Source organism: Pezoporus occidentalis, unplaced genomic scaffold (assembly GCF_034315485.1).
Source record: "Pezoporus occidentalis ecotype Australia unplaced genomic scaffold, CSIRO_AGI_Poc_V1 ctg53, whole genome shotgun sequence".
In the NCBI taxonomy this organism is placed as follows: Eukaryota; Metazoa; Chordata; class Aves; order Psittaciformes; family Psittacidae; genus Pezoporus; species Pezoporus occidentalis.
In genome coordinates, this window is record NW_026915866.1 from 3,586,277 (window position 1) to 3,613,692 (window position 27,416).

Genomic DNA, 27,416 nt, shown 5'->3' on the forward strand with positions numbered 1-27,416 from the left:
CTTAAAGCCCCAAGCCAAAGTAAGAGTCATGTAGGTATATGCTAGAGAAATAGTAGAGAAACTGCTCTTTGTAAGCAGCTAGTACAAGTGTATACAAAAGACTTAAATCCTAGCTAAGTTCTATTTTCAGGGATAAAATGTTCTGGAGACCTTACAAGAGCTCTGTTTAAAATAGTTTCCTCTGAAAGCCGCAGATACCATTTATCTTCTGTACAGTTTTATATTACCATCTGCAATCATTTGTCTAAATTCAAGGTCTCCTCCCAGAAATCTGCAAAGAAAAGAAAGGTTTAATTATAAAAAAGGCTTTGCCTGGGTCATTACATCACTTGATTTTGAACAATGTGGGTAAGCAAAGGTAGAAATACTGAAGTAATTCAAAGTTGTAAGCTTTTGAAAAAGCATGTTTCAATGTCTGTAACAGGACATAGAAGCATAGAAGTGCTGCTGATTTATTTGTCCTATATTAGTGTGTCTGAGAATAACATTAAAGGTGATAAAGTATAATCTAATAAAGACTGTTACATTTTGAAAATAAGCAAATGCCTGCCAAACCAGAACAGATGGAATTCAGGTATTGCAGTATGAAAGTTCATTAATAATTTAATTACCTTTTTTTAATAAGAAATAATGAACCTTTTATTGGCTTTATGAAAAGCAGGTATCTTTTACAAGGACAGAAGGGGAAAGAACCATGTTATTCTGGACTGGAACCCAGTCCAGAAGTCATGCATCTGAAAAAATCCTTGCGTAAACCAAGGAAATTGTCCATCCTCAGTCTCTCATATGCCTATAAGCTGATAATTGTTTCTTTTCTCCATGCCTTGACAAACCAGAACTAAGAACAAGAGTTTCAGAGATGAGCGCAAGCAAATTCAGTAGCCAGGCATGTTGAACAGAGGTTGCAGTGGCAATGCACTTGAAATGTGAAGGTTGTAGTTATGCACAGGGGCAGCTCTGGCACTGGAGATGGGTCCTGTGTCTTTAGGAGTCTTGCTAAGCCAAGTGCTGGTGGTGCATTTTCTAGCATCAGAGTGCAACAGAAGCAGAATTACTTCACATCTGACAGAAGAGGAGACGGACACACAACAAACTTTTTTGCGTAACCCATTTTCATTTGCCACATTGCTGCCCTTTCATTAAAAAAAAAAAAAAAAAAAAAGAAAGAAAAAGAGAGAGATCTATGTCTCCCTTGTCCTCTTTGTCTGATTGTTCTGGCTGCTTTCCTTGTGTGAATAAAAAGCATTTACACAACCACACAGGGAGCTTGATCAGTGAACTGTACCGGCTGAAAAATAACTTCCACACACAGAGAGATTTGAAAGTCATCGTTTTCAGCCATGCTAGCTTCCTTATCTAATTCACTGTGTAGTGACTCAAACCCTGACACTGGCACAAAGGAATTATCAAGGAGGGATGGCTGGGAGTGAGGGCACCCTGCCCAAAGCAGCAGGAAACATTTATGCAAAGTTAAACAGTACAGATGACAAAGGTAAAAGACTATGTTAAGTCTTAGTTGGGTAAGTTTTGCACACGTGGGGTTGGTCCCCATACTGGCTACCATAGCAGTGGCCATTTTATTTACTATAATTTTCAAAAATGTGTTTCCTGATAAGAAATGATCTGCAGAGAACCCCCAGGTAGAAGTTTAAATAACGCTCTGTGGATGTTATAACCTGGTTTTTAGTATGAGCTTGAGTTGATTCCCTACAATGTAGGCAGCCTGTTGCCTCACGTTTGAGAAGGAAACAATAATGACTGCAGTTAAACATAGCAATATACACTCTGAATAGAGGCACAGCTGTTGAATATGAGGCATTTCATAAAGAGGCTTTGGAATACTGTGCATTTGCTATAATTCACATGCAAAACATTTGCAAGATGGGGACATTAGTTTTTTTTTAATGGCACACCCCTATAAATTATTTTTTCTCATACCTCATTTCCGTATCTTCCCCTGGTAATTTGTAAGAACCGGAAATCACCTATAATTAACAAATTCTAAGAATACCTAGTGAAAGGCATTGCTGACATAGTACAAATGGAGAGTAGCATATATTTTTCTGATCTAGCATTTTGCATGCTAAGAAGTCAAGCTGTTGTTGCTTTCTACTAGTAATAGCCATAAATGTTAAGAATGAAGTGAAAATAGCTTAGAAAATTACTATTTTTTTTTTTACTCCAATAGAACGCAATAAAATATAATAAGTATTGTTTATGGCATTGCAGACTGGTTAAATTTAGCGTGCTTTTTACAACATGTCTACACTGGCTATATAAATGAAAGATGGTAAAATTCAGCCAGTATATCATGTCTGCATTTCTAGCAGCATTATAGGGGTATTACCTGTGCAATCTGTAGGTTTCATATTAGGCCATGTATGTGTCCTGGGTTCAGCAGTAGCAGTCATGTTATTTTTTTTTCCCTTTGTGGTAGCTGGTACAGTGCTGTGTTTTGACTTCCAGCCTGAGAACAGTGTTGGTGAAGTCGATATTTTCAGTTGTTGCTAAGTGATGTTTACCCTGACCAAGGACTTTGTGAGGCTCATGCTCTGCCAGGGAGGAGGGGAAGACAGGAGGAAGCAGAAACGGGGCGCCTGACCCGGGCTAGCCAGGGAGGTATTCCATACCACAGCACGTCATGGCTGGAGTGGGGGGTGACTGGGAGTTACCCGGAAGGACACGGGCTTCCGGGTGGAACTCGTTCTCTTGGCCGGAGGTATCGTATTCTCTTTCCTTGTTATTTTCCCTTATCATTGTTGTAGTTGATAGTAGCGGTGGTGATTTGTGTACATTGGTTGCTGGACTGTTCTTGTCTCAACCCGTGGGAGTTGCACTTTTTTTTCGATCCTCCTCCCCGTTCCTCCGGGAGTGGGGGAGAACCCTGGTGGGGGGGGGAGGACACGGACCTCGATTGCTGTCAGCTCGGTACCGCTCACTGGGAGTGAGTGAACAAGTTACCTGACTGGGTTTAAACCACAACAGTTCTTTTTGGCGCCCAACGTGGGGCACGAGGGGTTGAGATAAGAACAGATCTGACTGGATTGATAGTCACTCGTCACAATGCTGATTTATTGGCTCTCAAGGTTGTTCCTCTTGATCTCACAGTTTCAGTATATAGTATCTTACGTCCATCCGGTATTTGCTGTATTAGTGTTTTTCAAGTGTGGGACTTGGGCTAAGGTTTTTGTCCCATTGTACTTTATGGTAATGACTTGTAATACAATAGAATCATTGATCATGAAACTGATCTGGCTTATGTTCCCAGTGTGGTCACCACCTTTATACTTTGGGAGGTATATGATGGAGGTGCTTAGCAATTACACATCTTTTTTCTCCTTCTCAGGTGCTCAACCTGTGAAGGAGACATTCTTTTACCCTCCCAGTCGTCCCCCCAGACCATTTACATTTGAGAGTTTTGAATTTTTTGAATGGCATTTTAATGCTGTTGAGACTTGTTTGCTGATGGTGATGGGAATCACCATGCTAACACGCATACAGAGTGTGTTTTACCCACTACTGATTTCAGGAGTTAAGCAGAGTCAGGTTTGGGTCTTGTCTGGGGTCAAACGACGATGTAGGAGGACCGAGAGATTTTCCCTGAGGCTGGACAGCCATGAGTGGCAGGGTGTGTGGGACAGTATGGGCAAGTACCTAGGTCAGTGGGCCCCTCCAGTACTTTGGAATTTCACTACCGAACAACTGCAAAATCCAGAAGAATTAGTAAAACACTTAAATGAGGTGTGTGGTCATTCTGGCCATACCAGAGATGGACAAATCACGGCAACGTGCTGGGGCTTGGCCTATGCTTACAGGGCCTTGTTCAACACTATCCAGCACCTTCAAAAGGAAAAGAATGTCGGCGGATCTGAGGGCAAAGCCACAGTTGCTACTCAAACTTTGGCTGCAATGAACTGCGCAGCTACCCCAGCGACAAGTACAGCAGCTGCTCAAACTTCAACTGCAACAGACAGCGTGGTTACCCCAGCTCCAAGCACAGCAGCTACACCACCCCCAGCAACAAGTACAGTCGTTACTCAAACTTTGGCCTCAATGAACAGAGCAGCTACCCCAGCGGCAAGTACAGCAGCTGTTCAAACTTCAACTGCAACAGACAGCGCGGTTACCCCAGCTCCAAGCACAGCAGCTACACCACTCCCAGTGATAATCACTGCAGCCAAACCAGAGGACCACTTTGTACCAATATCGGTTGCCCATGTACCCAAGAGTCGGGCCACTGAGGAACACCAGAACAGCCAACAAGTGGATAACGCGGCTAAGATTGAAGTGGCTCAGATGGACTTAGATTGGCAATATAAAGGTGAATTATTTTTGGCCCGGTGGGCCCATGACACTTCAGGCCATCAGGGCAGAGATGCAACATATAGATGGGCCCGTGACCGAGGGGTGGGCTTAACAATGGACACTATTGCCCAGGTTATTCATGAGTGTGAAACATGTGCTGCAATTAAACAAACCAAGCGGTTAAAGCCTCTTTGGTATGGAAGACGATGGTTGAAGTATAAATATGGGGAGGCCTGGCAGATTGACTATATCACACTGCCACCAACCCGCCAAGGCAAGCGCCATGTGCTTACCATGGTGGAAGCAACCACCGGGTGGCTGGAGACATACGCTGTGCCCCATGCCACTGCCCGGAACACTATCCTGGACCTTGAGAAACAGATTTTGTGGCGACACGGCACCCCAGAGAGAATTGAGTCAGACAATGGGACTCATTTCCGGAATAACCTTATAGATATTTGGGCCAAAGAGCATGGCATTGAGTGGGTATATTTCCGGAATAACCTTATAGATATTTGGGCCAAAGAGCATGGCATTGAGTGGGTATATCACATCCCCTGCCATGCACCAGCCTCTGGGAAAATCGAACGGTACAATGGGCTGTTAAAAACTACACTGAGAGCAATGGGTGGGGGAACTTTCAAGCATTGGGATACACACTTACCAAAGGCCACCTGGTTGGTCAACACCAGAGGATCTGCCAACAGGGCTGGCCCAGCCCAGTCAGAACTGTTACATATTGTAGAGGGGGACAAAGTTCCCGTGGTGCATATGAAGAATTTGCTGGGGAAGACAGTCTGGGTAATTCCTGCTTCAGGTAAAGGCAAACCCACTCGTGGGATTGCTTTTGCTCAGGGACCTGGATATACTTGGTGGGTAATGCGGGAAGATGGGGAAGTCCGATGTATACCTCAAGGGGATTTGATTTTAGGGGAAAACAGCCAGTGAACTCAATTGTATGCTATTGCCTGCTGTGTAATGCTTTTATAGCCCATCAACTAGATGTCTCCAGGTCACCAGCGACTGGCCCTGACTTCCCTCCAGCCATCATCCCAACAGAGAATGAACTTTGAACATCATGGACCAAATGGACTCGGCAGTATTATAGGGATTGGTCCATGCACTCTGAAAATGATTTTTTCCTCTTGGTCTGTATGTATATGGATGTATATATATGGGAGAGCAATGGTGTATTGAAAATGTGGGATCTGAGCACGACGTGAATGGTATGGAATAAGGGGTGGATAATGTCCTGGGTTCAGCAGTAGCAGTCGTTATTTTTTTTTCCCTTTGTGGTAGCTGGTACAGTGCTGTGTTTTGACTTCCAGCCTGAGAACAGTGTTGGTGAAGTCGATATTTTCAGTTGTTGCTAAGTGATGTTTACCCTGACCAAGGACTTTGTGAGGCTCATGCTCTGCCAGGGAGGAGGGGAAGCCGGGAGGAAGCAGAGACGGGGCGCCTGACCCGGGCTAGCCAGGGAGGTATTCCATACCACAGCACGTCATGCCCGGGGTGGGGGGTGACTGGGAGTTACCCGGAAGGACACGGGGCTTCCAGGTGGAACTCGTTCTCTTGGCCGGTGGTATCGTATTCTCTTCCCTTGTTATTTTCCCTTATCATTGTTGTAGTTGATAGTAGCGGTGGTGATTTGTGTACATTGGTTGCTGGACTGTTCTTGTCTCAACCCGTGGGAGTTGCACTTTTTCGATCCTCCTCCCCATTCCTCCGGGAGTGGGGGAGAACCCCGGTGGGGGGAGGGGGGGACACGGACCTCGATTGCTGTCAGCTCGGTACCACTCACTGGGAGTGAGTGAACAAGTTACCTGACTGGGTTTAAACCACAACAATATGTTTTGATAAGACCATAGACATAAGCCCAAATATGTGGATGCATACACATGGATTTAGTCTGATGTGACCTGTTCTTGCACTTCTTGTGAGTGAGAAATTGTTTGTTCACTGTTTTATTTTAGTTTTTCCTTTCTGCTTTTTTGTATCTATGCAAATTCTTTCCTTCTCTGCATTTCTGAGATTTATTATAGGCAACATTATTATCAAAATGATTTAATATTAAAAGCTCCAAGGAAGGAATTAGAAATACTTCCATTAAATAGGATCTTAAATAAAAATCATTAATATTTCTTCTGTGTAAATATATATATATAAAAACATCAAAAGAGGAAAGTTTCTACATTGTACTGTAGGTATAATTTTTAATTTTTTTCTCTTTTATGTGGATGTACAAGTCTGCTTGATCTTATTTTAAGGTGATACCGTGAGGTTTAAATGCTATTAAAATAAAGTTTAGTTACTTTTATTTGGTAAAAAATAAAAAAATAAAAAATATTTGATTCTTTTACCAGGGCATTACATGTGGACTGTTTTTCAATAAAATAATTTCTGAAGAGAAAGGTGAACCTACATTTCTGCTACTTCAAAGCAGTTTAATTTTTGCATGGGTATGCGATATATTTTTGTTCCCATATAAACTTTGGTATTCATGTATACTTACAGCATCTTTGGGTACTGAAAGGAGAGTGCTTTTCTCTCCACATAGCAGCCACTTCCTATTTATTTTCTAACACACACTTTTCTGCATTTAAAGGGAAGAGGTCTGAAAAGTTAAAAGATCCCCATTTCAATTCAAAACCAGTTTGCAAAGGAGTCAGTCTCCAAGGGTGACCGCATGCATTTCCCACCTTCCAAGGTAGAATATTTCATGGAAAGGGGGTCGTGCAGTGCCACATCATAGGTCAAGCTTGCGGAAAGGGTATGACTCCTGCTTTGAATATCTCCTCCTCTTTTGGCACCAGCATTCAAATTCTTTGGCACTCAGGGCAGGAGAAGTTCTCTGCACTCCAGCCTGGCACTCAGGCATGCTCAGTGCTTTCTTTTGGCATTATTCAACATATTGTCACTGTGACTACAGAACAAATTGATTTTTGGCATAGAAGCTGCTGCTGTAAATTCTTCTTCCTTGTAGGTGCACCTCCAGGAAAATAAACTAGGGAAAAGAGAAGGACGTGTAAGGGAATGATGAAGCAGGTGCTGCTTGAGCCTGATTTTTCTCAAAGCAGCAACATAATGTGCACTAAGAAGCAACTGTTTGTAATAAAAAAGAAAACAAACAAAAAATGTCTGTGTTGCAGGGGTGCGATAATCTGCATTTTGTTTCCCTCCCTAGTGCTACACAGGCAGCAGCATCAGAACGAGAGTTCATCTGCTGAGAAGTGTGTAATTATTCCTACATGAAAAGCCATAAGTCAGCTGTTAACCTGTTTGGCCTGAGGAGGTGAACTCTTGAGACTGCTCTGACAGGGTGGCTTTGTGCTGCTTATTGCATGTGGCAGGTAGCAGTTGGTGGGTGTCCTACTGTTTGCCAGTCTTCCTGAGGTTACTAGCGGTGCTGCATGTAATTGCTCAGCCAGTTGCAGGGAATGTGATTGTGGGATTATCAATTAGATATATGTTAGGATAAATATGCTCACTTGTGCTTCAGTGCCCAAGAAACACTTGATTAATCATTTTTACTCCTGGTTGATATGGAAATGTTTGTGAATTGGGGTTTTTAAAATTTCTGCTTGATATTCCTAACAAGAAAATGGTTCTTCTACAGAACACCTAGCAGTATAAGCATTAACATATTTGGTTTGTTTAATCTGTGTTTCTGCAGCTGAGGAAGGCTTTTACTTTGGTACCATAGAAAAGAACTGCCAAATGGGTGCCTAAGCATCTTCCAGATCTCAACAGAGATTGCTTGAGTGACTGAAAGGTATATTACATGCACTAGCTGGACACCTGGAGGCAGCAGAGTGATTATGTGCCCTGAATTACAATGGTTTTCATTGTCCTGCAAGGTTTATGGAAGTGAGGGGAGATACTTGCCAGTGGCTGAGGGGCAGAAATCCAGAGGTGAGATGGGCAGCTTGTAAGATATTCCCTCCTAAATAATGATCACCTAGGATGCATCGTAAGCATAGCGTACATAGCCTTCTTGGGTGTGCTGTTGGGATATTCTGGGGAGTTGTTTGTGTGTGCTTTATAGGCTCTTATGAGTTGGTGGTTGTCAGTTGAATGTGAGGCTATATTTACCAATCCCCAGCGTATGTAAGAGTGTGTACGCGCATATTGTATTCCTTCATTGTCCTCCTTCATGAATTTCAAACATTGCCTGTCTTATCTTTCAGTGTACAGTGAATTGGAGAGTCTGGTATGTTGCCTTAGACAGCTTTGTTGTTTATTTGCAAAGTTTTGTTATCCTCTTTTAGGACTTTCATGAGTTTTAAGCATGGTGCTTAAAACAGCTTTAGCTAATTTAAGGGTTGGGACCTCTCAACCAATAGGCAGGTTCATTGCTTGTGGATTATATTGAATGAATCTTTTAAAAGTAAATCACAGTTTTAAAACAGTTCTGTTTTGGCTGAGGGGGGGGGGAAACACTAAGAACATTTCCAACAATAAAACAGTATAAAATGGAAGAGTTCAGCTCCTTAAGGATTTGAGCTTACAGCAGAAATTCTGATGGTCAGGTCAGAGATCTCTCCTCTTGAGAGTGGCTTGAGAGGTGTTTATTTGTTGCTTATTTAGGACCAATGCACTGGGTCAACAGACTTCAGAGCTTCAGCCCTGGTGATAGGGTGTAAATAGAAAGTAGAAAGTGAATTGCAGGTGTATGTAACTTCCTAAACCCCTGTTCAGATTTTTGCTTCTCACCTGTGCTCTTAACCTGATCTCAGACTAGCAAATTCCCTGACAGAATTACAGAGTGGTTGAGGTTGGCATGTTATCTTGTCCAAACCCTCTGCTCAAGCAGGGTTGTCTAGAACCTGTTGTCCAGGACCATGTTCAGACATCTTTTGATGCTTTCTTCCAAGGATGGAGGCCCCAAAACCTCCCTGGTCAGCCTGTGCCAGTGCTTGGTCACCCTCACAGTGAAAAAATGTTTCCTGATGTTCAGAGGGAACCTCCTGTGTTTCAGTTTGTACCCATTGCCCTGGTTCTGTCACTGGGCACCACTGAAAAGAGCCTTGCTATGTCCTTTTTCACCCTCCCTTCAGATATTTATACACATAGATGAGATGCTCCTGAGCATTTTCTTCTCTGGGTTAAACAGTCCTAGGTCTTTGAGCCTTTCCTTACAAGAGAGATGCTCCAGTCCCTTAATTGTCCTTGTGGCTCTTTGTTGAACTCTCTCCAGTATGTCTTTTACTGGGGAGCCCAGAAGTGGGGACAGTATCCCAGGTGTGGCCTCACCAGTGCTGGAAGGATTGCCTCCCTTACTCTGGGAGCAATTTTGTCTAATGCAGCTGAAGATACCATTTGCCTCCTTTACAGCAAGGGTACATTACTGGCTCCTGTTCAACCTGGTGTCATGCCAACCACAAGTAGCTGCTTTCCAACCAGTTGTCCCCCAGCACATAGTGGTGCATAAGGTTGTTCTTCCTTAGGTGCAGGGCTTTGCACTTCTTGTTGAGCTTCATGAGGTTCCTGTTGGCTCATTTTCCCAGCCTGTCAAGGTCCCGCTGAATGGTATCATGACCCTCTGGCATATCAGCCTCTCCTCCCAGTTTAATGGTCATCAGCAGACTTGCTGAGGATGCACTCCACCCCATCATCCAGATTGTTAATGAAGATGTTAAATAGAAATGGACCCAGTATTGATCCCTGAGGAACATCTCATATTTCTAAAACATGTCTTTGCTGTATAGCTTTAACCAAACAGATATTCATCTTTCAAGACTGCTAATCAGAAAAATGTTTTTTTTTTCTTAAACTGTATTAAAAAGCCTTATAAAAAAAAAACAAAACCACACCACAATGTATTTGAATGAATTACTTCGGTTATGAATTATTTAAAGTAGCTTATACCATTAATGTGGCAGGAAGGAGGCATAAAAGGCTGCCATCACAGCAGCATGTGGTGCTCAGGCAAGACGAAAACACACTGGTCCCTAATTTATGTAGTAGTAAATATTCTTCAGACACATGCTTAATTTCATTCCTGCTCAAGACAATGCAATAAAGGCAGTGGAAGTTTTGCTAGAGGATTCAATGGTATCGTGATTTCCCATGAGCCTTTCAGAATTTAGGATTTCCATTAAAATGCTGCTTAATGAAATGGCAAATAGCAGAGGTGGAACTGATATTTATGTCACAAGAAGTCTAAACCACTCATTTTAGAATCATAGAATGGTTTGGATTGAAAGTGATCTTAAAAGTAATCTAGTTCAAACCCCTTGCCATGGACAGGGATGCCTTCCACTAGACCACATTGCTCAAAGCCCTGTCCAGGCTGGCCTTGAACACTTCCATCTTCTCTGAACAACCTTCTCCAGTGCCTCATCACCCTCACAGTGAAGAACTTCTTCCCAGTATCTAATCCAGATCTACTCTCTGTCAGTCTAAAGGAAGCGCTGAGACCCTGGGCTTCCTGGGAAGTGCAAGAGCACCCCACGAGATCTGCTGGAGTTATCCTGGAGCTGACAGGATCTGCATTAGGGAGGTTGGCACAGTGCTAGGACACAAGGCTGCTACTGTACCACCTGCCCATTGCAATACCTGGGCTCTTCTGGTGCCTGGGGCACCCCAGGGCCCATTGCAGAAATAATGGAGAACTGCCTGTATTTAGCCATCCTGAAGAGACCTATGAAACAGGCACTCTATTATAATTATATACAATTCTCGCATACTTTCCTACATACAACCTCCCTCCAAAGCTGTGCCTCTCACCCCTAGTCCCCAGGGCAGAGGGTCTTTTTGGGATGGGATGTCCCATTTTAGCAGCTATTATGCAGCAGCTGTCATACGTTGGTAATACTATGTTAATTTACATCTGAAAAGCCTGTAGACCCAAGTGAGCATATCATCTTCTATTACTTTTTTCAAGTGAGAGACCTATTGTATGGGCTGTAAAGAAAAGAAAATGTAAAATTTTACATTTAGAGAGAAAGGGCATGTTGCAACAGGTAAATGCCTCCCTATGTGCATTATTACAGAAAGTTGGAGGTATAAGTATGAAATGTAATCGTGCTTGCCTTCCTTAGGCTATGCAAATGAATAGAGAAGCAGAAACCAATAGAGGTATTTCAGTGGTTTTACCAAATTTTTTTATATTGTTTTTCCTAGAAGGAAATGCAAAATAAGAAATTCCAGTGGGTGTTTCTGGTTTTGTTCCCTTTTGTTCATTTTCCTTTGCTAAGTTTGTGTAACATAGTTTTGCTGAAAGAAATAAGGAGCTGATAATGCTGAATATTTTGATATGGCTGCATTAGTTTTTTGCATGTTTTCAGGGAAGATGGAATAGAAGGTTATTTTTCCAAATAATATGATCTTGGTACTACGAGGTTTTTGTGAAGTGTTGTGTTTGTAGTCATTTTGCAGGCTGTAGTGGGATCCTTATGGTTATGCATCCCGTATAATCACTTACAAAAGCAAATAGGAAATTCAAATCATGCATATAACTACATACATGACCAGAACAGACAGGGAGAACTCTAAACCCAACCAGCGCTTTCTCTGTGAATTGCCTATTACTAAATGTCTTAGACATTAGTCCTTTTTAGAGACACTTTCTCTCCTAGCATATTTTTAGAGCAGTTTTGTTATCAGATACTGCTTATTTTCTTTTGTTCAAATATTAGTCTTGGATTTGTTACCAAAATATAGTGACATTTCCAGTGAGGATCTGAATTGCATTGTTATAAAAATATTTTCATGGATTATGAAAAAATAAAATACATTCTCTGTTACTTTAAGCCTTTTAAGTTATGCTTTTTTGGATTACATGATTTCACCAAGAGAAATCTAAGGTTTCCACTGTAAAGAAGGTCAGACAAGATTATTATAACGGGTTTTTCTGGCCTTAAAATACATGAAATGAATGAAATAGTTTTATCTTGTTAGAGTTGACTTTCCTGAACACTGAGTAGCATATCTTGTAATGAACACCATGCTACAGTAGCTGCTTTGAAGAGAGCTGAACTGAATAGACCCTTATTAGAGGTACAGTAAAGATGCTATGAAATATTTTTCTTCTTTTGTGTAAGCCACTGGTGTAGGCGGAAAGAGGTTATTTTATGTACTTATCTGATGGACTATCTTACCTATGTGAAACTTGGTTTCTTTGAAATTACACAGTAAGGAAAATTTTCTATCGCTACTAACTATACACAATTTTGAAATGACAGAAGATAGGTTTCTGGATTTTTTTAGCACATGAGGGGAATTATATTATTCAGCTGTAAACTAACTGTTTTTTTAAAGTAGTATCTTTCATGTAAATCAATTTTATGGATTCCTTATGGGCATTACATTTCCTCAGCAACTATTTATACTTGACAATGAGTCCCTCTGCTATCCCTGACAAGATTTTATTACTGTAAATATATTTGATATTGACAGATGGAGATCAGAAAATAGAATTTATATGCACCAATTCCATTCCAACAAAGCCAGTAAGTTCTTGGGTATTGGTTTTATAGGGATGTCGTGGTTTAAGCCCAGGCCGTAAATCAGAACCACACAGTCTACTCCCCCCGACCTCCCTTTCTTCCCTCTGCTCCCAGAGGGATGGGAAAGAGAATCGAAAGAATATAACTCCCACGGGTTGAGATAAGAACAGTCCAGTAGCTAAGGTATAACACAAACCACTACTGCTACTACCAATAATAATAATGATAAGGGAAATAACAAGGGAAGAGAATACAATACCACCTGGTGACCGATACCTAGCCTGACCCAGCAGTGCACTCGCCCTTCTGGGGTAACTCTCCGTTGCCTCCTGGGCATGATGTGCTGTGGTATGGAATACCTCTTTGGCTAGTTTGGGTCAAGTGTCCTGTCTCTGCTTCCTCCCAGCTTCCCCTCCTCCCTGGCAGAGCATGAGACTCAGAAAGTCCTTGGTCAGGGTAAACATTTGAGCAGTAACTAAAAACATCAGTGTTATCAGTGCTGTTCCCATGGCCAAAAGTCAAAAACACAGCACTGCACCAGCTACTAAGAAGGAGAAAAAAAGACTGCTACTGCTGAACCCAGGACAAAGGGGAAAAAGGTTATTCCTTATTCCAAGAGAATCCTATTTGTACTTTCCCTAGTTCTAAGACTGTCAATGCCTAAAAAAACCTCCTAGGCATGGAATGATTCACTCAGCATAGATTTATAACCATCATAGATAGTAAGCTCTTTGAAGAAAATATTTTAAGGAAATTTTTTCTATTGTGAATGAAATCCACTTGACTGAACATTGTCCTGTGATGCAAGGTTCATACAGGGATTTTTTCTCACTGAATCCTACAGCAGGGAGCCAATATATTTTTGGAATAGTAATGCTTTATCCTGTCATAGGAGTCTAAACTATTTCTACATGTTGTTGAATGCATTAAACTGACCAGTTAAGGCTAGGGATTGATTGTGGGTATGTCATAATGTTTTTGTCTAACCACAAAAAAGACTTAATTATGGAAATTTACTTTAGGGATAAAAAAAATCTGGCTATTCTGTGCTGCTATATTCCTAAAACAGTGTCCTATATATATATATATGTATTAATTAAAGTAAAAAGACTGTTTTCTCTTCAAGAATGTCTTGATCTCAGCCATCTTCTCATAAAAATAAAAAGTCAAGTCAATTAAAGGGCAGTTAGGGTTTCTTTTCTTGTCATCAGTATAAAATTCGCCATTTTTGTTAGTCCTTTGATTTCTCCTTTTCAGACTGTATACTGAGTGAGGAATAGTGTCACTGATTAACAGTTCTTGAATATCCTTTGCTAATGTATGCAATTTGCCCTTCTGTTTGTGTAAGTTCAGCTCCTATTGATTTCAAAAGTAAGGATGCTAATTTATGAAACTCACTTTAATGGAAGGATTTGTTATTGTTAAAGAATATAATGTAAAAAGGTGAGCAGTGGCTAACTACGTCTGGGGTTTTGTGTGTCTTTTTATGAAAAAGCAAGCAGTGCCATTTTCGGAAGGCACACAGTCATTAGAAATCTGATTTATGACATTCACTAATTGAAAGTGAGACAATAAGCCCTGAAAGTGAGACAGTAAGCCCTGATAAGTATATAAGAAGTTTCTCTTTTTCACAGAAGGTAAGATAATAAAATAGATATATCTGTATGTCACAGATATAGAGCTATATAATATATAGGCACTTGAACATTTCACATTTAAGTCTTTTTGAGACTACTACTTCTGCAACAACTGTATTCTGGTATGTTATCTAACTGAATACATAGTCATATGAATTTCATTTTACATATGGAATTTCTGGTACTATAGGAAAGACATTAGAGTAGGAAAATAAGTAAGTGCATAATTAGAAACTTGGTAAAGCCTAAACATGCATATAATAGAAATTAGTTGTCAAAAGTAATTGCCGCCTATAAGTCAGTTTTAATTCAGATGATCTACAGATATGATCAAGTTTAGGTGCCCACATGTCAGGCCTGAGGCTAGAAATGGACTTCACAGGTTTCAGGTAGCTGGTCATCAAAAAAATAAATAAAGCTAAAGGCAGAGTTCTTCGAACAACTTATTATGTATACTTGGTACATCAAATGTTGTACAGAAATGCTGGTTTTGCTTGCAAAGCTGAAACACCTGTGTTAGCATAGCAATAAATGTCAGCTGAGTAGCACACTCTATCAGAAGGGCTAATTAGCACTTATGCAGTTTTCCTGCTTACAATTCCAGAGCAAGCTCCCTTAGTGCTTCCTCAGGACCTTTGTGTCATACTTCACTGCCCACACTGCATGAACCATGGTCTTTTAAAATGACCTTGGTGTTCCCATAGATCTGCTTCTCCATTTTCTGTCAGTTTATTTTGCATCACTTACGCAAAAGAGGACCTTAATTATAGACACTTATGACTTTCTATATGACTGTAGCTGAAAGTGTGGTACAAGTGGCCCTTAATTCTTGGATTGCACAGAGACAGTGAGACCCAAAGTGCTAGGTGAACATGAGGATCCAGTCCCCTGGAATGGAGCCTAGAACGTCCATGAGCAAGTCAGACTTGGACACCTTATTCTAGACTCTGCTGCCTGTAACTAAAGGTGTAGCCTGTGTATAACAAGAGCTTAATGACGGTATTTTCCTTATTGTTAATAAGCTGTAATAGCTGTGGCTGCCACAAAAAGCTGATGGGGTAGGAGGTCAGTAAAAAGATGCCAAAGGCATCAAGAGAGACTTGTTATGAGAATTGCTGGAGGTGTGAGAGCTAGTCTTTGTTAAACATTGATGTTTCCAAGACAAGGGATTTAACAGATTTTTAAAATGGGGATTTAAACGCATTGCATCTTTCTTACCATTTTATCCCCAGGTCCAAAATAAGAAGTCTGCCTGGTAAAAATTGGCTTTTCTGTATTGACTTTCTGATTTTGGGGAAGACTTAGATACAGACTGAGTAAAGTAAGTTTTGTTATATCATGTAGTGTGTCCTACTGCAATAGTAGTAGTCATATAATTGAAAACTCTACACTATTTAGTAGGGTTTTTTATTAGTATTTTTATAGTTATTTAGAATTGTAAGCCATAGGCTATAATAAGGTATATTCAGTATCATCTAAATGATTTTTTTAATCATTTTTAAAGAATATAACTAATACTGGTGAACAGCTCTGAAGTTCCAAAGAATCAATTTAGAAGGCATGGTAAACAGCTGTAATATGCAAAATTTTCTGCTAGCTTTACTAATGAGAAAAATCTTTACTTTAACCTTTGAAATGCAGTATTGGGAACACAGAGTAATGATTTACTGAAAGTTACTAGAGATTAATGGGAAATTCTTCACCATTTTCTTCCTACTTTATAAAACAACATTATATCCTTTTGTAACTTGTGGCCTTTACTGTGCATTATTACTTATGTAAATGAAATTTTCCAAGGATAATTCTATGCTGTGAGAAGATGAATATCTTATTTAAGCCTAATAATATCTTATTTAAGTGGATTGCTTATCACACTGTATCACCACTACCATAAAATCCTTTTCAGACATTAGCTCACCTCTATAGATTGTTTGTATTCAACTACCTTGTTGGTTAAAAAGGCATTATGGAGAAGAGGCATGCATTTTAGCATGTCATAATTTTTGCTTTCAGTAAGTAAATAAAGATGTTAGGCAGAAAGAGAAATGTTTCTGGTTTATATTGACTGTGTCCATTTTGTAGAGCTTGCAAATTGATCAGCAGGAGGTTCTTACCCATAACCTGTTGATATTAGTCCATGCCTTATTTTGACACACTGGACTTCATTTCTTTCATGTGCTGCATGTTGCTAGAAGGCAGTAAGTTCAATAAGTGCAGATCTAGGTTGTAAAAGCTACTATCATGGTCCAGGTGCTACTGAAATCAATGAGAGTGAATGCTTTTTAAGAGACTTGAGTGAAGAACAATTACCTGCTGCAGCTAAATTACATTTTGCATTGGATCATCTTTAGGCTGGAAGCTGATAAACATAAAAGTGGGGAGGTGTAGAAATTAAGGAGCTGACATAATGACAGATGTGGCATACCATAGTACTGAGATAACGTGTTTTGGTAAATTAGATCTGCACTTAAATAAACTATCATAACTGTGAAAGGCATCCGAAGGGATATAAATTCAAAAGCATGACACACGGCTTAATCCTTTCCATCCTTTGTAAAAATATAGAGCTATAGCACCTTGTTTTGTTTTTGGAGTTCTTTGTGTTGCTTTCTATTTTATGAATTCTCTGCTAGGCTGCAAATAGAGGCAGTTCTGTAGAAGGTGCTACAGTCCAGTTGAGACGTGAAAAAAGGCCAAGTGAACTATGTGGGGAGGTATGGTTAACTTTACATTGGAGAACACATTTTGCACATTCCTCATGTACTTGCGAACACAAAATAATTAAGTGGTAGAAAACTTGAGGGAATCCAGAAAGTCTTTGGTTTTCTGTCAGAATAATTACTCTCTCTGGAGTGCACTTCAATTAACACTTCTGAAGGTAAAAATCCTTTGGGATGGTAAAACCTTGTTCTTCAAATACACCATTGCTGGCTGATTGTCAGGGTGCTCTAGGTGCATTGGTGAGAGATTATTTTGTTTTATTTTATTCTCCCGGCCTGCTGTCAGAATGATGTATTTAAGAAAGTTGCTCTACTTGGAAGAATTACATTATAGGCATCTAAGACTCCCAGATACCTCTGGGCACAGGCATCTTAAAAATCTGAGCCCTTTCTGGGGTGTTTTTGTAATTCATGTATTTTTCTGTCGTTTTATATCACTATTTTATCACAAGACCGTCAGCAACAATATCCATTTTTGAATGTCCTGCAGCAGTGTTGACTTGTTGTTATCTCTTGTCATATTTCACTCAGTGGGTTTGAAAATGGGAAGTGATGAATGGCTGCTTTTTTAATAACATGTCCCATTCTGGAGCTTTCTATAAGAGTAGTCAGTTTTCATTACTTTAAAGTGGGTCATTTTGTTTTGTTTTTTTTTTCATAATATAAGAAAAAATTGTCAGAATGACAGTTATAAAGGGGAATCCTAAAAAAAAAGGGGAGGTGGAGGAATATTTTAAGAATATTAAATACCTAGTTTTAGTTCAATCTTAATGTATTAAGCACTAGAGTGGAATAATCAAAATAATTAACCTAAAATATTTAGATCTTTCTCATATTGATGTACCTTAAAACACTGGTGATCATGATACAAAGTTATCAAAATTTTACAGCCAATCGGATTTTAGTAGAATTTTTTTAATCTGATCAGGAAATTCAAATCCTGATTTTATTTTTTTTTTTAAACTTTTAAGACATTTTTGAAGCAACAAAGGAGGCTTTTTTTTTTTTTTCTTTCTCCTATATTGTTAAAATGGGCTACTCTTGAAATGAAATTTCGGAGACACATTTGCATCCTAATTACAGTCCATTTCCAGGGTCCACATTTAGGCAGACTGTAGGTTGGCATTTGGAGATTTTTGGGGCAGGGAAGTTGTTGGTTCTAGCTGAGCTACTGAAAAAATAAAAGGCAAAGAGATGAATGGATTTTTTTGCTTCAGAAGTCACCAGCTGGCAGATCGGGTCCTTGGAGCACTGCCAAGCAGCAGTTTACAGCAGCCCTGCAGCTGCTCCAGGCTCGGCTGGAACATGACTGGCATGAAGCCACCTTCAGCTCTGGACAAGGACTCAGCCTTCAAATTGGCAAACAGATGTATTGGGATTGTAGTTTTGCTCACTCACGTCTAACGGTCATAGAATGCGGTTGGTATCTAAAAGTCCACTGCAGAATATTTTTCATGAAACATTTACAGGAAAATAAGGAAAAATAGGTTAAAAATAAAAGTTTGAGTTTATGTCCAAAGTATTTTTTTTTTTTGGTGGTGCTGCGTGGTTTTTACTTTTATGCATTTCAATCTCAGATATTTTTTTTTCTTAGTCTGACCAGATTATGAGGATCCTAAATAACTGTAAAATGAGTCATCAAGGAAACTCAGTTGGTTATATTCTTTCAAGCTAAACTGTCTGAATTCAGCAAATGAACAACAAAAAACTTTATTCAACCCTGTATGTTGTGATTTTCATAAAAATGTTTAAATTATAGCATTGGACTTTTTATTGACAATATTTGGGGACGGGAGAATAATTTCACTGAGGGGAAGGGGAAGGGATTTCTTGTTTATTTTGACTCCATTTTGACCGCGGTTCTCTCTTTTCCTGATGAAGAGCTATTCTGCAGTAATTTGTCATAGATAGCAATGGTAGTGTTGCTTTTTGGTGGTTTCTGTTAAAATCTCTGTTAATTTCATGTCTAACTATGCATCTGGTAAAATGAGTCTGTATTTCCTTGTTAACCACCTTTGCCTTATTGCTGGAGAGAGGGTGAAACCAATGTCTTAGAATACTGGTGGCATATTCTATATTTGTAATGATGTTTTAAAATCTAGGTAAATTAATTCTTAATTTGTCACCACCTGGTATTTGTTTAATTATTCAATATAAGCGGAATTCCACAAGTTACAGCTTTACAAAACTAAGATATTCCCTAAGTAATAATAATGAATATTATTAAATAATTATCGATACATACACACATACTGTGTCCCTGCATTGGCCAGCAACCATAAGCAAGTATTTTGGAGACCTACAAATCCAGCATGTATTTTCTAAAATGAAAATATTTCATGTGAAATGCAACCTTAACAAGAAAGAGGGACGAAACATTGCAGTGCCAGATAGTCAAAACAAAGTATTTAACCAAGATCAAGGTTAAAAAAAGCAATACAGAAAATCACGTGATTATGTCTTGTAACTTGTACTGGTACCTAGTTTCCACAATCTGCCTTGCTTTGAACATGCTTCTGTACTTCTCATTTTCAAGATCAGATGATTCTTCTGTATTTACTTTAAAACCTACCTTGTAAGTATAACTTGTTTCATAAGATTTTTTTTTCCTACAAGTTTTTACTTTTTACTCTATTTCAAGAGACAAAAGTAACTGCTAAGCCATTCTTAAGACAGTAAGACAACTGGTATGCAAGACCTCCAGCAATGTTCATGCGTCTCCGTGGAAGTGGCCTCTTTAGACAAGGCTACAAAGTTCTGCAGCAACATGTTTAAATTTCAGTTATTCAGATGTCATGGTGCTTATCTCAGTGAATGAAGATAAGAACAAGAATAGCTGCAGATTAAACAGAAAAATAACATGCTTTTGCTGGCACTGCAATAGCAGTTGAAAGAAGAGAAATGGTCCTTAACTCCTAGAATTCTTTACTGAGCAGTGTATACTACCACAGAAAACTCCAAAGTGTATACAGATGTATACTGCTCAGAGTGCAGTATCAGTGTCTATTTTTGTGAGTGTTGGGGGGGGAGGTTATGGTTCATCTTAAACATATTATAAGGTTTTGCATTGGTTTAACTTCAATTCTCGGACAAAGAATTGAGGCAAATAATCAAACAAACTATAAGCACATAGAAGAAAACTAGATGAACAAGAGCCAACATGGATTACAAATCACATCAATTGCCAAACCAATCTAATTTCATACAACAGCACAGTAACAGGCCTTCTGGCTAGAAGAAAAGCTGTATATGTCAGATTTCTTGCTTTTAGTCAGGCTTTTGATACAATTTTGTAAATGTGTTGTGACATTGAGTGATTTAGGGTCGCTGAAAGAACGACCATTGAATGTATTAGTAAGAGTAGTTTTGATACGAATTTATAAAAGTGTGAATTGACAGAATTTGATGTCAAGGTTCACTCTTTTTGCTTGAATGATGCATACAAAGGAAAATAAAGATAAAATTGAGCTTAACGTCATTGATGATACAGAGACCAAAAGCACAGAGGGTAACGGAGACCTTCCTATGGAGTCGTCAGGTTTGGAGTGGACTTACCTGGCTTTCTAAACTCCTGATGGAGCCTAGGTTTGGCTGCATTCAGTCTTAGTCTTAGACCGGGACAATGGTTTATGTCTGATGGAAGAAATACAGGGAATAAGGAAGTCGTCCCATTGAGTCACGAGGTTCAGAACAGACCCTCTTGCTTTCTAAACTCCTGATGGAGCCTCGGTGCAGCTAGGTCTAGTCTTAGTCTCAGACTTGGTCAGCAGTTGATATCTAAAGGATTACAAATGTACCAATTTATTACAAATGGTATTTTTACATGGCTTTCACCTATCAGCAGCCTGTGTTTTTAAGGTGGATCTTAACATTTATAAAGTGAATCAGTAAGATTTACCATAGTTGCTATAGCAGTTTTGTACACACATACATGGGCATGCTTATAAAGACATATGAAGATATACCTGTTAAAAATTCTCCTCTATTTCAATGAAATATTCACATCGAATGTCTCAGCATTTCTCAGCGGTTGAGGGTTGAGCCTCGAGGAATGAGGGGACTTCAGCTCAGGTCCCGTTGTCAGTTCAATACTATTTTACTACCTGGATGATGGACTAGGTGATATTCTTACTAAATTTACACCTTATATGAAGTTGGGTGGGACAGAAAACTTGTTAATGGATAAAAGGGGAATTCAGAATGACCTTGCAGCATTAGAGAAAAGATCAGAAGAAAAATGATTAAACTAAATAGAGGCAAATGAGGAATTATGTCTCTGTAACAATAATCAGCTGAACAACCTAGTAATAATTCTGTAGAAAAAAATCTTGGAACTGTTTTGGACAACCAGATGAACATGAGTGAACAATTTTGTGCTGTTGCCAAATAAAATTACTAACCTCATACTGGAGTCAATTAAAAAGAAGGTGAAGAAATCCTTCACAGAATTAAAAGTGCTTCTTCTGCTTCCTAGTGGTAAGAGATTACCTTAAGTACCATACTCTGGGGCTTCTACTTCAGGAAAAAAATGTGTAACTTCTGAAGAGAATCCACAGAGAAGACAAGAGTAGTGGCTTGGAGTCTAGAAGATAAGTCCTATGAGAAAAGACCAATGTGGTATTTTTTTCATTCTAGGGAAAGAAGATTAAGGGATAGTTTGACAGCATTCTTTGACGACATAAACAGGTATTCAGAGATCAAACAGCAATTCTTTCTTAATTTCCATGATAGGGAGAGATACAACAAATAGACTTGCACCCAGAGAGGCTCAATTTAGACATTAAGAAGACGTTTTTTCTAAAAGTAAAGGTAATGTAGTGGAAAAGGTTGGCTGAGGAAGTGATACAGAGTATATCAATTTTAACAGCTGGTTAAAATAAAAAATGTCAGGAGCAACATAGGGTAAAGCTGATGCTAAACAGAAGTATGGAATAGACTAGATGTCCCATCATGAGATTCATCTCGGTTCTATATCAATCTTTAGGTTGTCAAAGGGCATACGGGGGGGGACCTATGGTAACTCCAGAAATATTCCCTTATGAGAAATGCAGGAATTTGTGCAGGGAATTAAATTTACCACTCTTTTCCCCGTAGGATTGATTGATTGATGGCTTGGCTTCACTTGCAAAGCCAAGCCATGTCCCAGTAGGAAGACTTTACTTACTGTCACAGAAATAAATGAATTAAAAAAAAAATAAAAATTAACTCATAGACATGTCTCCCCAACAATTATTCCATAGGAATCAGATCATCTGTGTGCTGTAGGCATGAAATGTAAATGATGTTTTCCAGAAGTGTTCTACTCCCATCTATGAGTCTGAATCAGCACAGAAATAAAAGGGAAAAATATTACTCCAGAACTAATAAGTTTTGAAAATGCCATCTCTGATGCCTTAAATGGACTGCAATACTTGTATCCAAGCCTGTGTATGAATCTGTGTAGAAGCGTGACCAGCCTGTCTACCCTAAAATAAGGATGTAAGCTGTGAACATTTGACTGTATCATTGTTCTGTGTTGTTTAAAATAGAAATGCATGTGATTGTCCTGAAACAATATATCCAACTTTGCTATGGAATCATGGAGACACCCTGATATATTTTTAGCAAAGTGTTGTTTTAAAGCTTGGGGGTATTTTTAATTTTCTCAGCCTTGTTCTGCAACGTCAGAGCCCTTGTGGCAATGTAAATGTCAAGATACTGCTGGTATGTCCTTTTATAGTCCTGTTGCAGAAAACCTACATGGAGTGAATTTGGACTTTGGTTCCAAATGGACTAGGGGTTTTAACCAGTACCTGGAAAAGTGTGACAGCAATGAATTAAGGTCAAATTTGTATTCCAAAGTAACTTCTAAAATAAAGTGCAATTAATGCTATTACTAAAATCCTTCTTCATATAACTGCAGCTTAGTTACCATAATCTTACTACTTAAAAAAAAAGAAAAAATCAAAAAATAAAAGGTGCACTAATTGCTGTGTAAGTTAAAGATTTCTTTGAAACATCATATGGGTGTGTTAGTGTCACAGCTTGGCTAGTGCCATTCTTCAGCCAAAAGCGCATCTACCTGTGAGCTGAGTTCCTGGGCATCGCCACTGGAAGCTATTTACAGTCAGTCCTGGAACAGGAAGAATTCTGCTTTGTCTGCATTAGCATTTTCCCATCAATGTTTTAGTTTATACACTGAGAGTATATTTTTTAAATGAGCAAAGGTCCTACAACCCCATCATCTCCCCAGCTAGGTGTTCTGTGGAGGACAAAAGAAAACAGTATGTTAAGTACATACTGGAAGTTTACAGTGATCTGACTTGCCATGTGGATAATTTCCCCTTCTTTAAACAAATAAAAATGCATGCATGCTCACACAGCATCAGAAGTTGCTAACACGCTGTAATCCTTCTTACACTGTAGTTTTTCCAGGCAGCTAAAATAAAACTATTGCTCTGCTTTGGCATTTTGGCATATATTTTACTGTAGTATATGACACAACACCTAGATTCAAGGGAAAATGAAAATGGTTATAAGTGAACATCTTTGCAACCCTAAATATTCTATGATTCTATGTTCTGACCTTAACCAAGGTATGACGATACTCACAAAAGACGCTTTTTACATTTTGTAAGTATTTGAGAGTGTTAAGAGGTGAACTCGATGAAATCACAATTCTTGTTTCATCATGTGAAATCCTTTTGAAAATCTGTTTACAATTCACAGAAGCTTTTTATCCATTCATTTTGTTCTGACAAAAAATTCTCCTTCTTTGGTTTAAACTATTTTTTATAGAACATGCCAGAATCATTACCTATAATAAATATTTTACAATATTAGTTCTGCTAAATATGAATGAACAATACTTCTATTTTTTGCTATCAGTGCTTTGGGAGGTTTACCAGCATTTAAGATTCATCCACCATTTAAAATCTGCCAGGCCTATGTGCTGCACATCTGTAGTGCGGAGCGGTTTCTGTGCTCTACACCATTTCCCTATTATATTATATTACTAATACTTTTGTTTGTTTTGTTTCCCCAGGCTACATATCCAAACAGAACGGTGAGCCAAAATCTCAGCACAAGGGACAGAAAGTCAGCACATACTCCCACAGAGGACCCTTTTAGATACTCATCAGGCAACCAGGCAACAGCCTATGAAAGCAAGAGTTGTCAGCTGTCTAATTTGTGTCTGAGCAACCTCCTAAAAGAGAACAAGATTGTGGAAGTCATCAAGCATACTAGAGGCACATACGAACCCCTCACTTCAGAGGTCACTCAGAATGGTTTGGCCACCACAGCACCAACTACAGCAAAGCCAGCATCCAAGGCAGACAGCTACCCAGTGTTCTCAGGAACTCCAAAAGACCAAACTGCTGTACCTCGGCAGCATACCACTTTCACAGGGAGACTCGGACAGCCTCCAAGGGGTCCCATCTCTTTACACATGTACAGCAGAAAAAATGTTTTCCTCCACCACAATTTGCACACAGCAGAGCTACAGACTTTAGGTCAACAAGATGGGTAACAAGGAGAGTTGATTAAAGAGGAACATAAGCTCAACTAGAGCTCATTCTTCAGTTCTCATCTGCTGCTACTTCCACCTGAAAAAAATAAAGTAAAAAATTACTGTTGTCTGTAGGTTCTATACTTTCCCACCAGGGACTGTGGCAAAAGGGTGAATTTTAATTAAATAGTTAAATTAAATTAAAAAAGTTAAATAACTAGATTGACTTGTCATGCAAAAGTCACCATGAGTGTTATAAATGGGACCATTTGGCTGGCATTTCTAGTCCAATATTGGGTAATTTATTTTTTTGTTTTCTTCTATAAGCCACTATCATTCCCTGAATTTCTAGAAGGTGATCTTAAATAATACTGTGTATGTTTAATAATGTTACTGTTAAAGTAGATGTGAGGAATGAATAGATAAGTAATTAGTAAAATCTCTTGAATTTCATAGAGACTAGGGAAATAACGAGTCAGAAATCTTTGAGGACCCTCTTTTTACACTTTTTTTTATAAAATGAAATTTGCTCACCTGTAGAGGTGTGTTACTGCTTCCTGCTGTATGTATTTTATGAATGCCTCATGCCACAAGTAGAGGAAGTGACTGATTTTCTGCTAACAGGAAGGTTCATAGAGGCTTACCAGGTATTTAAGTCAGTAATTCAGTAACTGGGTTCCAGATTGAGAATGTCAACTTGGTTCTTCAACCTTCCTTCCCCTTTCCCAACCTTTAACTATATTTGTTCAGTATTTTTGTTCTACGAGGACATGTCAAGTTGTGGTGATGTTTGTGCTTTACAGGCACTGTATCACTCATGACACAATATGAAGTTCTATGCTATGATGTAATGCATCATGTATTTTACTTCCCAAACCAAGAATGGGTGAAAGACTAAAGAGAAATTGTCTTATTACCCAGTTCCAATTACCAATTAGTAAGTCAAAATTTCTGTAGGTCGTATTGTCTGCACAACCTGGTTTATACCAGCTCAGCAGGTTTACTTGTCTTGGCATATCACACACAAGTGAGCTGAATCTAATGCTACCTGACGTGCAGCATGCTGGTCTCACAGGAATATGAAATCATCTGATCACACCATGAACCTATAGACTTGTCAGTAGCAAAAGATCCTGTTTTCCCCTTTCAGAAGGCTTGAAAATGAGAATCTCAAGTCGAGTTGCTCCAGACATGTGGCATATACTAAACATGACACTTAGTTTACAATCTTACTGCTGGAGGATAATCTGAATGATAATAGGACATATAGTTAACAGTTTATAAATAATCTGGCACATTTAAGTACAACTGAGGCAGATCTGAGACAAGACACCTCTCTATTTAACCGGTGATTAATAATGAAAGACAAGGGTACAGCACATTCTCACACAAAGAAACAAACCAGTGTCACTTAACTGAAGTAGCGTATAATAAAAAATGAAGCTTCTATAGCCACTAAAAATGTTGTAACATTTGAAAAGTAAGCCACTGTCGTGATTTCAGCATATGCCATATAGTTACATAGGGCATATAACATGAATTAATGCTACAAATTTTATCTGCTTAGCTACCTAATATTCAAATTAATACAAGCATTGATTAGATTAATAAAAAAAATGAACTATGAACTTGGCAGATATTCTGCAAAGTCAGTTAAACAACCTGCGTTTTCAGGATTCTATTTAGTGAGGTTTGGTTAGAGTAAATTTTATGACATTATCTGATGTTGAAGAGAGCAGGTTTTGTCTAAATAGTCTGTAGTGATAATTTTGGGTATCCAGAGCTGGATACAGAAGAACCAAGACAAGCATTTGCCAGACTCCTTAGTGTTTGTGTGTGTGTTGCTACTGCCAAAACACAATGTGCAAAAATTGCAAACAGCGCTTGACTGATTTAACTATGGGTGCTCAGGACTCCAGTCCTGCATTGAAACTCATAGGTTAAATTCTACCAGAAAAATAAAAATATTAGTAAAAGAATTCCTCTACTAAGAATCATGTGTTCTTCTGAGCAATCTCTTAATGTCATGGTGTATTGAAAGGACCGTTGTTTCTTAGTAACAGTACAAGTCTTGCTCACCTCAAGAGTTGATGTATGCAATTATATTTCAGATCTGTAAATAAATTAACATACACTGTAATCAAGGATTTTTTTTTCCAGGGTACAAATGTACTATACTACATAAAAAAAGGAAAAAAACAAAAAACAAAAAACAAAAAAAACCCAACAAAAACCAACAAAACCAACAAGCATACAAAAAAACCCTCCGACCAACCAAACAAAAAAAACAACAACAAAAAAACTCTTCAATTTTAACTTATGTTCTATATCTATTGATTTGTTTTTTTTTTTTCCTGGAAAAGTGGACTTTTGGATTACACTTTATTAAAAAAATATTCCATCTATACATTTCAAAAAGAACATTTTAAATGCTACTATTTTCTTGGAGAATCTTTTATAAAGCTGAATCTTAAAAAACCTGGGGAAAACAGTTCAATTAAAGTGAGGGATATTTTTAAAATGTCATCTTGAAGCTGTTTTGTATCAGTATTTTCAGCACTGTTATATTATTTGTAATACTAAGTGTAAATCTCATCCAGAGAAGGGCATTAGCCACATGTTAATGTACAGTACAGCAGTAACTGTAAACCAGAGGTCCTTTCTTTGATCCTCTTCTGTATATAGTAATCATAAAGCAACAGCATGTGGACATTCTTGCAGTGAATTGATTCCTTTGTACTAAAAATCTCTAGTTTTTTAAGAGTTCCATGTATAAAATGATTTATGGATTTCTCCAAGGCTGTACATATCCAAA

The 27,416-nt window shown here is 38.8% G+C and overlaps 1 protein-coding gene across 3 annotated transcripts in view; it reads left to right on the forward strand.

Annotated features, from left to right (window-relative positions):
- CCSER1 (coiled-coil serine rich protein 1) overlaps positions 1–25,142 on the forward strand; it is a 709,606-nt gene extending 684,464 nt beyond the window's left edge. For 2 of the 3 annotated variants that reach the window (XM_062637609.1, XM_062637610.1), the window contains exon 11: positions 24,137–25,142. In XM_062637609.1, the coding sequence (XP_062493593.1) occupies positions 24,137–24,622 (486 nt within the window). In that variant the 3' untranslated portion in view covers positions 24,623–25,142. The remainder of the gene's footprint in view (positions 1–24,136) is intronic. The other variant, XM_062637611.1, reaches the window with a different exon arrangement.
- The last annotated feature ends 2,274 nt before the right edge of the window (positions 25,143–27,416 follow it).